Source organism: Dicentrarchus labrax, unplaced genomic scaffold (genome assembly GCF_905237075.1).
Source record: "Dicentrarchus labrax unplaced genomic scaffold, dlabrax2021, whole genome shotgun sequence".
Lineage (NCBI taxonomy): Eukaryota > Metazoa > Chordata > Actinopteri > Moronidae > Dicentrarchus > Dicentrarchus labrax.
The window spans coordinates 9,683,887-9,699,690 of record NW_026136704.1 but is presented as its reverse complement, the minus strand read 5'-3'; the positions used below and the strand labels follow the sequence as shown (position 1 = coordinate 9,699,690).

The 15,804-nt window shown below is 42.8% G+C and overlaps 2 protein-coding genes across 2 annotated transcripts; both read right to left on the bottom strand.

Annotated features, from left to right (window-relative positions):
* Window positions 1-11: 11 nt before the first annotated feature.
* On the bottom strand, window positions 12-7,271 carry slc5a2 (solute carrier family 5 member 2). The gene is made up of 15 exons (XM_051399545.1): window positions 6,851-7,271; window positions 6,641-6,712; window positions 5,661-5,765; window positions 5,394-5,453; window positions 5,196-5,300; window positions 5,002-5,107; window positions 4,195-4,275; window positions 3,265-3,494; window positions 2,869-3,004; window positions 2,502-2,609; window positions 2,166-2,316; window positions 1,391-1,559; window positions 1,074-1,289; window positions 760-895; window positions 12-677 (listed from the first exon to the last, which is right to left on the bottom strand). Exons 1-15 carry the CDS (start codon window positions 6,947-6,949, stop codon window positions 469-471), a joined length of 1,983 nt encoding a protein of 660 aa, XP_051255505.1. The 5' UTR covers window positions 6,950-7,271; the 3' UTR covers window positions 12-468.
* Window positions 7,272-7,396: 125 nt separating this feature from the next.
* On the bottom strand, window positions 7,397-15,120 carry si:dkey-260j18.2 (uncharacterized protein LOC325231 homolog). Its single transcript, XM_051399546.1, has 5 exons — window positions 14,664-15,120; window positions 13,893-14,046; window positions 13,591-13,669; window positions 13,054-13,281; window positions 7,397-12,850 (listed from the first exon to the last, which is right to left on the bottom strand). The coding sequence occupies exons 2-5, from the start codon at window positions 14,044-14,046 to the stop codon at window positions 11,353-11,355; spliced, it is 1,959 nt and encodes a 652-aa protein (XP_051255506.1). The 5' UTR covers window positions 14,664-15,120; the 3' UTR covers window positions 7,397-11,352.
* Between the last annotated feature and the right edge of the window lie 684 nt (window positions 15,121-15,804).

Here is a 15,804-nt window from a genome sequence, read left to right as displayed (position 1 = left end):
GTTTTACAAAAAACTTTTAAAAAAAATCTTTATTGAGTTTACATTTTACCTGGCTTCCAAATTACATTTCTTTTTGTCACACCTTTGATTTAAGTGCTGGAAGCTGAGGCAGATTGACTTGTGATTGAATCAACATGTAACAATATACAGTAATGGCATTCGAACCCGATAAAACATTTTTAGACTTACAGATTACACATGCTCCTTAAAACTGGAGACATGCTGTGAAGGATCACAACCTATTGTGCTCTACAGAGAAGTGAGTATATCTGCATGACTGCCTATTTTGAATCTTTCATTAATTGTGAAAACGTCCCTATGATTTGCAGTGCAGTGACACATAATTGCCAACAGATGGCAACAATGTATTTATTTATTTATTTGGGTCCTTTGAAGATCAACCCAGCGGTGATTATACCTCATCACATCAAGATACCAACTTAACATCCGCTACAATTAATAGGACTGTTAAGCATAGTAACCCCACATAAAAACGGCGACAGTCATCATAATGAGAGCATTAGCATCCACAGTATACTTCCACACCGGGTCCTCGCTGATGTCAGGCAGCTTCTCTGGCGCCTCGGGTGCGTCTTGCTCTGGGGCCTCTGAGCCACCGCCGCCACAGAAGCGACGAACCAGATGACAGATACCAGACTTTGCTTCCTCTTGAGCCACTGAGAAGTGAGAGGAGTTGGTACTGTTTTGAGTGTATGTTGGTTTAATTTCTTCCTGACTATGACTTCTTTTCTTTCTTACCATGAACACTGTTGTTACTTTCCCTTATCCTCTCCTCAGCCTCTCTCTGGGCTCTTCTCCCTCTTTCTTCCTGCTCCCAGTCCAAGTCCTTCCTCTCCTCTTTGGAGTGACGCAGGCTGAACACCAGACGATGGAGCTGAAAAAGCAGAAAACAAATCCAGATGCAGGGATGTCAAAATGTTTTCATGTCATGGACCCCCCTGTCTTGTCTTGTCTTGTCTTGTCTTGTCTTGTCTTGTCTGTACCTGCTACACAAACATATGAGGTCTTATTGAATCACTGCATCTGAGTACAGTAAGTACAAAGTTGCTTACATGTTGATCCTCTATGGGCTTTGTGCAGTAGCTGACCACCAGAACCAGCACCGACGTACAGAAGAATAGTATGATTCCAAAGTGGAGGTAATGGACCCCACACACCAAGTAAGGGCAGTTGGAGGGGAAAATACAGCTGCCAGTACCGAACCAGAACTCAGGCAACATCCTGCACAAACCCATCAGCAGGCCGCCTATCAGGCCCCAGAACGCACCCTGAACGCCAAAGCAGATGAAATCAAATGTTCTATTTCACCAGGTGTTTCATCAATGGTAATATATGATTTAATTTGATATGTATAAATGTGTTATCTCACCATTTCATTGACCCTCTTCACAAACACAGCCAGGAGGAAGACTGAGGCAATAGGTGGAGCCAGATAGCTTGAGACTGACTGGATGTAATCAAACAGCTGACCGCTCTGAGCCGCCTGGACCACTGGGATCCAACAGATACTGATGGCTACGATGCACAGAACCCAGACTCTAAAGAGGAGAGGAAAAATAAGATGAAAGAAGACACTAATGACCTCAGATTCAAATATTGAACTTAATAAAATTCAATAATTGGTCAAAACTGCACTAGTTTTGTAGTAGCATTTCAGTGGCCACACTATGTATAAAACTTTCGTTAGGCTACGCGATGCAGTCTAATAAGGGAGGAAATACGGAATTTTATTGATGTTGATCAACAAATAGTTTAGTTTCTAAACAGCTACTGGAAACCTGCATGCAAAATCTAAAAAATGGTCCTTCAAAAGCCACATTAGTTGATTCCTAACCTAAACCCTAGCAGTGTAAATGCTGTCATCTATGCATGGAGGGACATCAAAGCATCATGGAAAAGACTTCGGGGCATATTAGCAAACAGTCAGAAGGATAAACTCTTTACAGATTTGTTTCTTCTAAGTTATAAACACAAGATTGTTTCCCATTTCTAAAAATATATAAAAACCTTTTATATATATGCTACAATTCTTTTTTAGGATATGATGTTTTTTATGTGCACAGAAAATAGTCTGGGATACGTAAATTTAGTGCACAGACTACCTCTGCAAAGGATCTTTGTTTACCATAATGCCGTCTATTTACCTGCCTACAATAATGAGCTCGCGCTCGGTGGCCTGTGGTCTGATGCGTGTCCAGATGTCCATGGTGAACAGAGTGCTGCTGCTGTTAAAGATGGAGGCTAGTGAGGACATGAGAGCAGCCAGCATCACAGCCAGCATCAGACCTCGCAAACCTGCGCAGAGAGATGTCAGGAAGGAGGGTGGGAGGAAGAAGAAGGGGACAGAGAGAAGTCAGGAGGGAGGGTGAGAAAAGAGAGAGAAAATCAGAGAAAGGTTTTTGAAGGGATGAGAAATTAAAAAATAAAACTTCTCTTCTTCCTCTTTGTTTTTAAAGGTAGCCACTGTTATGTGTTCTTACCATTCGGCATGATGGACACCACCAGTTTAGGATAAGCAATGTTGGAGCAGCCCACCTCAGTCCCACACACCATCTTACACAGCTCAGGGACAACGCAGCCAACCTCATCTGCAGGTGGACACACACACACACACACACACACACACACACACACACACACACACACACACACACACACACACGATGTAAAGATACAGATTTCCTTCCTATAAGAATTCAGGCATTTGTTTAATAAAAGTACAACATTGGGCTTTATGCATGACAGATGAGTTAATACACCGCTATTATAATGTTCTCTAAGATGTTTCTTTAGTTTTTGTCTACCCCTTTTAAAGTGGATTTGAAAGGCTAAGTATAAGCCAGATACCTGGGTAGAGGATCCTGCTGATCATGCCAGGGAACACCATGAGGAACATTGGCAGCAGTTTGAGGTAGCCACACATGATGCAGCCGGCCTTCACATGGGTCAGACTACGAGCTGCAAGGCACCGCTGGACTATCACCTAAAGAGATACAAGGCAGGATGGATTATTTTGTGTTTGCACTCATCATGTGAGATATATACATATATATATATGTATACTATGTCATTATTTTTATAGAAAGCACAGGGCTGGGAATCTAGTTGAGGTTTGTGGGGAGTTTACACGTGTGTACTTTTATCACTAATACCAGCTCTCTGTGTCACTTTGTGCACTTTCCCTGTCCTTGAGATCCTTGAGATTTCCCGTTAGGATGAAGAAACCAAACCAAAGCATTTCACCTGGTCTGTACACCAGTACCAGCCTCCCACTATAGCAATCCCAAATATCACTCCCGGCCAGGGCAGGTCCCCTGTGGTTGGGTCCCTCAGCAGGTTGAAGGCATCCTGTCGGGGGGTGTAGCAGTGTGGGGAGATGTTATAGCGCTGGGGATCCATGGAGGAGAAGTTACTTGGTGTAGCAGAGCTGTATTTGGCCAGCAGAGCGCTGTAGCCTCCAACTTGAACGAAAGCTAGCAAGTGGGAAGTGAAAAGGATCAAAGTCATTGTCATTTAAAGGGAAAGTCAATTCACCTCCAAAGTCAATTCAACTGCCTTAAATTCAGGTAGCAGCATTTTATAGTATGGATGCTCCTGTTCCTACAAGATTAGCATGTAAAACAAGACAGAATGTTTTGTGTAAAATAATAAGCACACTGTATTTTTTTCTTTCCTACTCAGCTCAGTTGTCCAGGGCCCTCTTGTTGTCTGATACTGTCCTAACTGAAGATATGAGTCAGCTGCTGAGTCAGCACTTTGTTCTCAATGCATCACCAGTTCACAGAAGGAGATGGCTGTTTTTTTTCCTGCGCCACTGGTTTCTCACCCGCTTTCATCTTGTCTACCTCCTTCTTTGACTTTGTCGGTAATCTACACCAGGATTAGAGTGATATATATTCACCTTTTATGAAAAAATCAATAAGGTTGTAAGGGGGCGGTTGTTGTTGTGTCGGCAGGGGGAGAGTTTTGTGGCTCTGCAGTGTCAGCATACTGTACCCCGCTGCAGTGAAATGAATGATTACTGACCCTACTTAATCTCTTTCCTGTTGTGAAGCTGTTGAGGGACTGTCAGGCCTGCAAGGACTGGCAGAGGCCAATACCAGGAAATGTGTGGAGTGTGAATTAAGATATTTACTGGAAGATTAAATATATTGCTGTACAAATCATACTTACAGAAGCCGGTGAGGACGAAGGCCCCGGCAATAATGACAAATGTCTGAAATGTGTCGGTGTACATCAGAGCAGCCAAGCCACCTGGTAACACACACACTCACAAATCTTAAAATACATAATCTGACAGAAATCTGGAAATTTAAATTTTCAGAAATGGAATATAATATTTATAGGTATTTTTTCATTAGTGTATAAACCCCGAAAATAATAATTGTTGTTTTTTTGTTACCTTAGAATAAGATGTTTTTATCTACAGAGTGAGTGGGTCCTCTTCTACAGAGGCCGCCATATTGAACCACCATGTTTCTATAGTAGGCCAGAACAGACAAACCACTTTTTTGCGTTTTTTGTAGCCACCATAGTTTCTTCTTCAAGCTTCAGTTGGTTGCAATCTGCAACTTCACTACTAGATGCCACTAAATCCTACACACTGAAAAAATTGGGGGACTGTAAAGATAGGATTAATTTAGTTATTAATAAGGGCCAAGCTCCAAAAACACTACATTACTAGATTTCCCACAATGCCCTGTAAATACCCACATCTTTCAAACTCCTCACCCCAGGTTGTAACGCAAGTTTTCTGTTATAAACTACGTGCATGACATCACTGTGACATCATCAGGGTTATTTCCTTAAATGGCAGAGTGCTTCCTCCAGTGTCACAGAATATGTTGTACTCTTTCTACAGGCTGAAAAAAATCTGTTATTAGTATTATCATCTTGATGAATACCATAAACTGATCCTCATGTGTAAAATTGGAGTGCCCCTTTAAAAAAATCTGCATACACAGACATTCGTGTGCATACCTGTAACAGTGTACAAGGCTGTTATTAACAGAAGGGTGATGACAGCCACATAGATGTTCCACCCTAAAGCCTGCTGGATAAACACAGCTCCTGAAAACATATCCACCTGAGAGAGACAGAGGGAGAGTGAATAAAGAAACACAGACCGTGTGTTTTTTCTGTGTGTTTTCAGCTCAACAAGCTCAACAACTCACTGAGATCTTGGTGAAAATGTAGAGAAACAGAGAGATAACGGAGAGGTAGAGGCTGATCCTGGTCCCTCCAAACCTCTTCTTCAGGTACTGGGGCATGGTGATCACCTAGCACCGCACATTTCACACAGTGTGTATCAGTATGGGAAATTACAGAAGTCATCACATCAGCAAATGATGCACTTGTTAACAACTGCTTACCCCCGCTGTGAGGTAGACTGGAACAAACAACCAACCTAGCAGCAGCACGATGAACAGAGCCTGACACATAAACAACACACAATAATGTATAAGATGTTACCATTCAGTCCACTATGAGAGACCAGTACCATGTCACACTGTACATTACAGCAGATCAGGTGGGTTTTTTTAAGAGTAATTCATGAATCTATTCAGTGTTTTAAATTAGTGATGAATGGGACCTAAACTGCAGAGTTGTACCAGCTGTGAGTATATAATGTGACTTACATTCCACTCAAACCCTCCCACAGCGATGCCGCTAGCTGCCCCAGTGCCTGCCAAGCCCACAAAGTGACCGCTCCCAATGTTGCTGGCAAACAGAGAGGCACCAACCTGAATTAAAGAAAAGAACATCACATCAAATCCAAATAAATAAATACTTTGCAGTATGACGACTATGAAATGCACAAAACAGAGAAATGTGTGCATAGTGAGGCACATTGAGCTCATAAAATTTTGAAAAGTCAAAATACAGCCATATATTGCCCCTTTTTCTTTAAGAATCCACAAGATTTTCTTGCTCATTAAGATCCAAAAAGATATGACCAGATTTGGGGAAAACTTTGCCTCGACATCCTCCCTTCCATAACATTGATTCTTGAAAGTTCAAGCTGACTGAAGCAAAACCGAGTGGTTAAATGTTTGAGCAGGAGCAGAATGATGTAAGTGCAGAGTTTGACACTAGAAGGATGTTTTCACATTCATCTGCTGAAAGTGGAAAGTTTCTCTGTGCTCACTGCCCCTTTTAAGGAGTGGGGCCTACAAGCACAATCTGTGACATCGCCAATAGTCCATCCTGGTCCAGTGTCCAACTTGTAAGTGTCATGTAGAAATGTGTCCATCAGGAAAACTTTAGAAATGAACAAAATATGCATATTCATAGGTTTTTAATATTCATTTTTAATGAGGTAGAAGGAATAGATGCCTTTTTAAGGATTTCAATGTGGAAATTATACTTTATTTGAGGAAAAAACATATCCGACACATATAATTTTTGTGTTATCTTACAGTAATACATGTCTGGAGGGGATCTTTAAAGATATGCACTGAGCATGACATTTTACAGTGTAAAAATAAACGTGCACCATCTGGTGGACAAACTGTGAAATGGTAACAATGTTTAATAATGACCTAGAACATACCAGGCTGATACTAGTCAGCAAATATCATGTTATATATTTATTGGTCCAGTTCTGCATTGAACTCACCGGCCACCATGTCATTGTGCGCCCTGCCAGGAAATACCCTCCAACTGTCCCACGATTGGTCCGAAACATGGACTAAAACACAGATAGGACAATTGTGTCATTCTCACAAACTAAATGCAATGTTAGCTGTGTCTCCTCCTCCTCCTCCTCTCCATTCTTTATTCAGCTATTATAATCTCCTGATAATCAAACTCAGGCAGGTTTACTCACCCAAATGCCGACACTAATGACCATGATGAAATATCCAACAATGATAGCGATGTCTGCTGGGTTGTTGATCGTCCCTTTGTCTGAAGACAGATTCTCCATTGCTCCTCTTCTATCGGAATACACTTTAAGTAGCTTTCTATACTAGGCCTGCCTTTAATATATCGTTGCTTCTAATAAATCATGGTGCCTAAAAAAAACACCTAAACTTAGAGATCAATATGACCAAGTAGTAGTTCAAGGAAGCACACACTAACTGCTGAAAACTGATGCACAGGCAGTAGATTTGGGGTCGTCAGTGTAAAGCTGGAACTTTGGTCAGCTTTGAGAATGAGCAGATTCAGCAGTTTATTCATTAGAGTAATTATTAACACCAAAACCTTGAAAAACAGGGTTTCACTCATGTATGTATCTATTGTCAGCTTCTTTTATGCCCAAACAGCCACTGTAATGAGTCCCCATCATACCAATATTAATTATTCAATCACTTCATGAAAACTTCTTGCAGTTGTAAAAAAAAAAAAAAAAGTCACCAGCAAGAAACACACGTAAGCAAATAGTCCTTTAATCATTTGAGAGCACTGCTTTCATCAAAACATCCATTTGCCTTTCAGTTCACAAATGTCATTAGATTGTACAAATGAGGGCAGCTTCACTTCTCTGAATGGACACACAGTGTGTGGGTGTGCATATGTGCAGAGAGCTTGTGTTGAACAGATTTACGCCGCGGCATAGAAAACATGCATGCGCACACATCACTTTTCACATGTCATATAAGCTGTAAGCACACGAAGGAAAAGGAAATCAATTCATTTGACACTTCCAGGTAAAAATTCAGAGCGTGTTATTTGAAATAAAACAGATGGTGTGACATGTATTTTATTTCTAGAAACACAAACTGAAGCTCACATCTCTTAACTGACTAAAATGACAAAAAAAAAAAAAGTGTTTGTCTTGTGAATATACAACTGAAATAAGGAACCTTACTGATTAAGGATTTTTGCTCCTCATCCTTTTAATGCATTTTGGTCAGCCACACAGTTCATGATATACTAAACATGTTTGAATTCTTACAATATCAGATGAGCCCAAACATCTCAGCTACCCTTCAAACTATTACTATTACTCCCCAGGACTTAGAGATAAAGATGCCCTGACCTGCTCCAATCATCTTCTTTGACCTACCAGGAATCTTATTATCAGGAGTTGGGTGACGAAAATAAATACTGATTTATGTGTTAATTACATAAAGGGGCTATGCAATGCGTTCAAAATGACTTACTATGGAGATTAGAGGCACAGTGTTATAATCAAGCTGTTAATTGGTAGCTGTGTCACTGGGAAAGTGCTTACGCTTGCTAGAAAAGTGGTGTGAAACATGTGCTGTTACTGTAGTTGTGAAATTGGGGAAGTTCCGCTATTCTGCTCCCGAGGGAGACTGAGTCATGGTGACACAACTGGAAAGTTTGAGATGGAAGGACAGTTTGACTTAAAACTATTAAATGTACTTTTGATCCTTTTTCTTTGGGGCAGGGAGGGGTGAGGGTGGGGGTGGGGATTTTTCTTTAGTTATTAGTTAGTTATAAAATTATTCTTTTTAACAGTTTTACGTTGTGTCAGACTGCCATTGATTTACTCTGTAAACTTCAATAAATCCACTTAGCAGGTCTAGGATCCTATACAGAGACACACTAGGTGTTATCTCAGTGATAAGAGCCAATACAGAGGCACATCCTTGGAATCCTGTTTAGGGATGATCATGTGCTAAACTGTCAGCTGTCAATGTTACCAATATAAAGAGTATGTCTGAAAACTAATTCCTGGCCCGGGTAGGTTCTCCCTGCCAAGTTTTATCATTTGAAACCCATTTGTTTTAGTGTCATAGAGTGGTTTTCTCTATATCTTAAGCCTTCAGCTTCATTGATTGATTGATTGCCTCCACAATGGCAAAAATCCCAAATATCCAGCAATATTAGCTGTAGATGGTAGGAGTCATATGTCATATATAATTCTCTAGTTCATATTTTCTGATTCTGTTTGGTAGTTGGCTGTGTGATAACAACACTGGTAGAATTCTGCCATTTTCAGTCACAGCTGGTAGTGTTTTTCATATGAACACATCTTCCACAGAAGGATCTGGATTTGATCAATTTGAGGAAAACAAAAAATGAAGGTCAAAGAGAACATAGTGGCTTACAGCAAAACAACATGCTTACAATTCTGGGCAAACTTTCTGACCTCTCATAAAATCACAATTTAAGAATTAAGTTATCTAAAAACCCTCAGTCACGTTCAGATCTAAACACATCTGGTCCTGTTTCGACAGGTCTGTCTAAGCTTATAGTGCCATCCTTTCGGTGCAGGAAGCCCGGACGCTGCAGTCAGAGCCAAAGCTACCATTTCAAAACAACAACAAAACCTTTAAAATACAGTTCAATAAATTAGGTGCAGTGCTAATGTGTCCAGATAATTCATAACCTCCATGCCAAACACATTCACAAGTCCTGTGGCTGGAGTGGTTGAAAGAAAAAAATATCATTCTGACACGGCTGCTGAATCAAGTAAAGACTACTATTCCCCTGGCTTAGGTTTAGGAAAGGTGCTGGACAGAGCGGTGGTCTAGACACAAGGATATCGTAGTTCACCTTCACAGAGGGCTGCACAATGCCCTCATACATTTACCTTCTGTCCAAATACTTCAGAATGCTGGCGGAAACAGACAGTTCAAGTTTTTCTTTGCAGCACAGTCTTGAATACCTACCAAATTCTTACACTTAAAGCACTCATTGTCATATTAATATGGAAGATGGGCTCGTGGCTATCATCTTTAAATTTATTGCGTATTATCTGCACATTTCTTCCACTGCCATGTTCCACAGAACCTTTGCGAGAGCATTTAAGAACACATTCGTACAGTTTCTATGGAGTAAAAAAAAGACACTATCTGGTACGTATGTGGGCTGCCATATTGGGCTCAGTCAGAGGGGTCTGCCTGTGTAGTTAGACCATAGAACGGGGCTTGGGCAGTGGCTTGGCACAGGTAGGTCTGACTATTGTCATGTTGTGAAAGATGTACCAGAACAAATGAGCCATTGCTGCGTCGTACAAATCACACTGGGGGTTTTCAGCAGTTGTGAGGATTTGACCGATGTCCTCCGCTGATATGAGAAATCAGTTCAGGGCTTCAAGTCAAAGACAGAACGGGACGTTGACGTATTCACAGAATAACTGACGGTGCAGGTAAAAACTGTCTACAGTAGTTAGAAAAATGTGTTTCCTATGATATGTTTCCACTCTAGTCAAGTGTATTTGTATAGCCCTTCATTGCAGTTTCAAAGGGCTTTACAGGCCCACAATAGACAAGAACCTATGTTTAGGCAGATAGAGTGGAACATAGCGAGGTCAGAAATGTGCTGGTATCCTTGTGTCTAAACTAAACGCTGCTAAAATATTCACAGCATTGAAATGTTTTCCAAATAGCCTTAAAAATCTTCCACCAGCAAAAAGCTGAAAATAACATTACACTTTAAGAAAAGAATTAAAAAGGCCCTTTTCTCTCTCAAAGGACTTTACTGACAAATAGTGGATTAGGTTACATTCAGGTGCATGTTGCCTGACTTTTAACCAGTTTCAAGGGCTGTACCGAATATCCTTTGTTTTCGTTTTTTTACATTCAGCTTCTATTGAGGTTTTCAAATGAAGCTTTGAATGCGAGTCGTCATATTTTATGACGTAAACATACATAACATGAACAACTTAAATCATTTACTTTAATACTGTTCGAGCCAGTAGAAGTACATTTTTTGTTATTATATTATTATGATGCTATTAAAATGCTGCTAGCCAACAAACAAGGATTGAAGCAGCATATTTCATTAGATATATATATATATATATATATATATATATATATTACTTTTTTCAATAAATTTGGATTTTAGGGCTTTATATCACATTGGAAACGTCTGGATCACACAAGTCGGGAAATGTATTTCTACTTACTGGTATAATATGGTATATACTGGTATAATGTTGCAACTAACGATTATTTTATTGATTAATCTGTCGATTGTTATCTCAATTAATCAATTAGTTGTTTGGTCCATAAAATTTCAGAAAATGGTGAAAAATCTCGACTCCTAATCTTTATCTGCAATAGTAAAGAAATACCAAAACAGAGAGAAATGGCTGTGCAGCATTTGAATGTTGGTGAATGAATGAAGGTTTAAAATTCAAATGAATGAAGCTGTGAGTATTCGGTACAGCCCTAACAGTTTCTGGCTCCACTTGCTCTCTGCCTGTACATTTGGCTATCCTAACAAGTCCAGTCCATTATAGACCTACTCTGTGGCTGCGCTCAGGACTGTAAAAATCTTCCTTGTGATTTCATCTCCACACCAACATTACATGAGGTCAAGGGGGAGCAAATTCATGCTCGGCCTGGAGCTCATCTCTGTGTCACATGAACGGCTGCCTCAACTTCAGTCATACTGGTCCCTATCAAGCTAGTCAGCAGCCTTCTTGCAGTTTTCTTTGGCTAGTCTCAGTCTGGACAGGATGTGTTTCTTAGGGAACTTTAAAGTGGTACACCCAAACTGGCTCACCCCTCCAGTGTCTCCTGGGAGTTTCTCACGTCTCTGGACCCAGCTGCGCCAGCCGGGCTTCCAACAGTAAACACTGTCATAGAACCGTGAGCCGTTTTCCCCACCCAGCACATAAATCCTGCGTTTCCACCTGGCCACACCACCAGCTGCAATCCGCCGCGGCAGCCCGGGAAATACCACAGGGCTCGGGGCTCGGTCGCTTCCGCCACCTGCTGCCCCCCGCTGCTCCGCGGTGACCATCACCCCACCTCCAGTCACCTCCCTCTCTACTCCAGACCCCCTGCCCTCTCTGAAAAACAGCACACGCCCAGTGGCGTCTAAAGTCTCCAGATTGGTGTAGTTTCCATCCAGGAACTTGGTAGTATCCCTCATGTATCCCCCAATGGCACAGACTCCTCCACGCACTGCTACTCCTCCAGCAAGGCAGGTGGCGCCAGAGTCCAGAGCCACACGTGTCCAGCAGTCTGTTAGGGTGTGATAAATAAGCACTCCCGAGTGGACCACAGCCCGATTCTGTTCAAGTGTGGTTCCACCCAGAAGGTAAAGCCGTCCACGTAACGCTGCGCAGGCGAAGGCGCGCAGAGGGAGTGGTAGCCGAGGCCCTGGAGCCCACTGAAGCGTACTCAGCTCCAGGGTCTCACTGGAGTCCAGCAGAGCTGAGCGGTTACTACCACCCAAGGCATAGAGTGACTCTCCACAGCCCAGCAGGCCTAGCATAGCCCGGGGTTGGACCATCGAAGGCCGCTCTATCCAGAGGTCCAACACTGCATCGTATTCGTGCACGGCTGCAGACACAGAGCCCGTCCGCAGGATTCCCCCCGCTACAAACAGCCGGTCGCCTACAGCCGTACAGCCGGGACTGACCAGTGAACCCAGTGCAGCTAACTTCTCCCACTTCCCTGTCCGAGGATCAAAGCAGTCCACTGTGTAGTCTCTCGCAGCTAAATTCTCATCTTCCCGAGGCGTCAGGTCCACACAGACAATCTTTTTCTCAAACATGCCCTCCCGTGGTCTCAGAGGCCCCCCAAGGCCCTCACCAGCTGCAGCGGGCCCCAACTCCTGGCTCAGTCTTCGGCTCTCCTCCTGGGACAGCAGCCCCGGCCGCAGGTGGTGAAGCAGTGCCGGCATGTGGGCGTAGCGATCCAAGGGCTGGTGCTCTGCCCATCGGCGCGCCGCGTCGTAAACCTCCGCTTCGGAGTCCACCCCCAGACGGTCAGAGCTCAGGAGGCTGCCTAAGGTGCCGTGGTCCAGCAGGAGGAAGTCTTTCTGCCGGGCCACCCGGGGGAAGTGCTGGGCTACGAGCCGCAGGGACGCTCGCAGTAGCAGCTGGTCATGGTGAGAGCGAGCCAAAGAGTACATCCCCAGGCAGTTATCCACTGAGAGGTGCTCAAATAGAAACCTGAAGTGAAAGGAGTAGAGAAAATTACAAGTAGAGAGAAAGACAGGGGGAAATAGAAACAGAGGGGGCAGAAGAAAAGAGGAAATGAGACAAGAGGGTTTAAAAAACCACAATACAGAAACTGGTTTGTTAAATTAAATCTAATGTCAAAGTAAAAATATAGCCACCTGAATTGTAAAGTCTAATGAATGAGGCGGATTTACCTGGAGCACAAGTCTTGAAGAGGCATGACCTGGAGCCGGTTGGCCGCCACAAACAGATCCTCAGCTGTGTCCAGAGAGAGCCCCGCCTCACCGGTGTACACAAACTGGATGACAGTCTCCATGACAGATGGCGTCACTTCCTCCAGTCGGATCTCAGTGAGGCGGGACTCAACCAGGGGACTGGTGAACATAGCCCGAAAATACGGGCTCACGGCTGCCAGGAGGACTCTGAGGGGACAGAAGATAGAAAAGAACTGTTCAAACCAATGCATTTTTTATAATAGGCGGTGAAGTGATGAAGAAAATGTATAAATGCTTTATGTTATTTATCAAGTAAAAAGCTTCAATATTTTGTGATTATAGTTTAAAATGTTCTCCCTTCCATATAATTGGAAACAGATTACAAGAGAGGAGTAAAATTGTGACAAATAAAAACATAATTTAATGAACGGCTGAAATTCTCTTGATGTCTGAACAACAATATTAATGAATGGACTGTTTCTCTCTCAGCTTCTTTGTTGGATGTGGCAGTCAAACCTGTGACACATGAACTTCTTTCCCTCAACAAGTAGCGTAACGTCACACAGCTGCTGAGCGTCCAGGAGCTGCTTCAATCCTAAAACACAGCAGAGAGAGGACGGAGAGAGAAGAGGGCGAAGGAGGGATGGATGAGTAAGAGTTCGACAGAGCAGAAGGGACAGGAATAGAGTAAGAAAAGCAGAGAAAGATAAAGATTGGGAAGACAGGTGAACCTAAATGAGTCACACTAATGTTACACAGGCTGGTTTCCAACTTCCCAACAACACCCTCTCTACCCTCTCATCATGTCCCTGTCTCACCATGCGTGATGTAGTCTCCCAACGGTGTGGTGCTGTCATCGGGGAAGTCCTCCTCCTCTGAGTCGCTGTCTGACAGAGGTTCTCCTCCTCCCCCGTCCCCATCCTGCCACGGCTGGGGACGCCAGGTGACTGTGCCCCCCCGCACAGCATTCATCTGCGGTACAGCACACACACAAGCACTCACAGTTAGGCCGATCATTTTTCACAGAAGTCATTTGCACATGAAACAGTAGGGTAAACACAGGTGTTACCAATGACACCAATTAAGGCTCTGCTCCATTTAGTGTGGCAGAGCCTTTCCAGGAGAGTCAGGGTGCACAGTAGCAGTACCCTGACTCTGTTTGACATGAATGGAACAGAGCCTTAATTAGTATCATTGGTAACACCTGTGTTTACACTATTTAATCCAAAAATGGCTGCTGTGAAAAAGGTCCATTACGCACATGCGTATGGGTTTTAGACTTTATCCTTTATGCATGCAGGACAGGCCAATGTATTATAGATAGACGCCCAAAACAGATATGACCCAGATAACACCTATCTCTGTAAAAATGTGGTTTCCAGACAAAGTTCATGATGCAGCTTAGTTTTAAGCTCAATCAATATTGTTTGTTACTGATTTGCTCCATCAGCTTGTTGCAGAATGCTTGCATTTTCACTTTAGCAGCAGAACGAATGTCTTCATAAAACAGTGGCTATAATAAATCACAAACACACAGCTGTTGTGGCATCGGTTTACCGGAAAGATGCTGAATGTTTAGCGTACATTACCTTTGCTCTTCTTCTAGTTTCCACCGTGAAGGCTGGTGGGGTCTCACTTTCAGCAGGAATTGGTGAAGCAGTCTTGGGGCAGGCTAACCGTATCCAAGTACCCGGTTATGACCAGAGGCTTCGACAGGCTTTCCTCGCTCCCATCTGGGTGAGCTGGTCCTCCGGGCTCAGCTGAAAGGCTCGTCCCGGCCTGTGGAGAAGACGCGTCAGGCTACTCGCTGCTCATCCAGCCCCGAGCACAACATCTCTACTAACTGACGGACCAAACTAGCTCACAAAGGGACCAATTCTCCCGCGGCACGAAAGCTCCTCTTCGTAACAAATATCAGTCCACCATGGCATTATGCACACGCACCCAGCTCGGTGGTAAGACAGGGAGGAGTGTAGTTTTGAGGGGCTACAGGGGAGGAAAATAAAGACTGAGTTCAGGTTCAGTCGGCCGCACTTGTCACGTCTGAACCGGATTACCGCAACGTTAAACTTCCGCTCATCTGATTGGCTGACCTTTGGCTCGTGACGATTGTTTGGGGTTGAGTCTTTTTCTGTCAATGGACATTTTTTAATATTTTCTGCTCCATCTTTGCCTTTATGTCACCATAGCTGCGTAAAACAGCGGCAATGCTTTAAGAATAACATTTAAAATCAGTTTATTCGTTTTATTTTGTTTCCAACCCCGAAATATTAATTTCCGCATTCATGCTGCGTTCAAGGAACATACGAGCGTTTTACAGCAGGTGGTGGGTTGAGCAGAAGCCCCTGAAGTGACACAAGCCTCTGGTTTAACGATTAAACAGAACTCATTAGGAGGTATGGACACGATTTTCAATGTAATAATTGTTATATACCAAGAGTTTGTCACTGTAACATGTTTTTGATATAATTTCCAATAAAGCATTTGAAAAATAAATAAATAAATAAATAAAAACGTTCCCACATAATGCAATAATGCCTCAGCATGTGTGCAAAGTAAGAAAGGCTCACTTTGTATCCAAAGTCAGTATAAAATAAATGATTAAATGAAAAATAAAAATAAAAAGCCTCTGGCATGACGGAAGTGACGTAGCGTTTACGTAGCATACCGGAAGTTACTTTTTTCTAATTAAAATTAAAAACACTACTTCCCATTATGATGAATCGTACA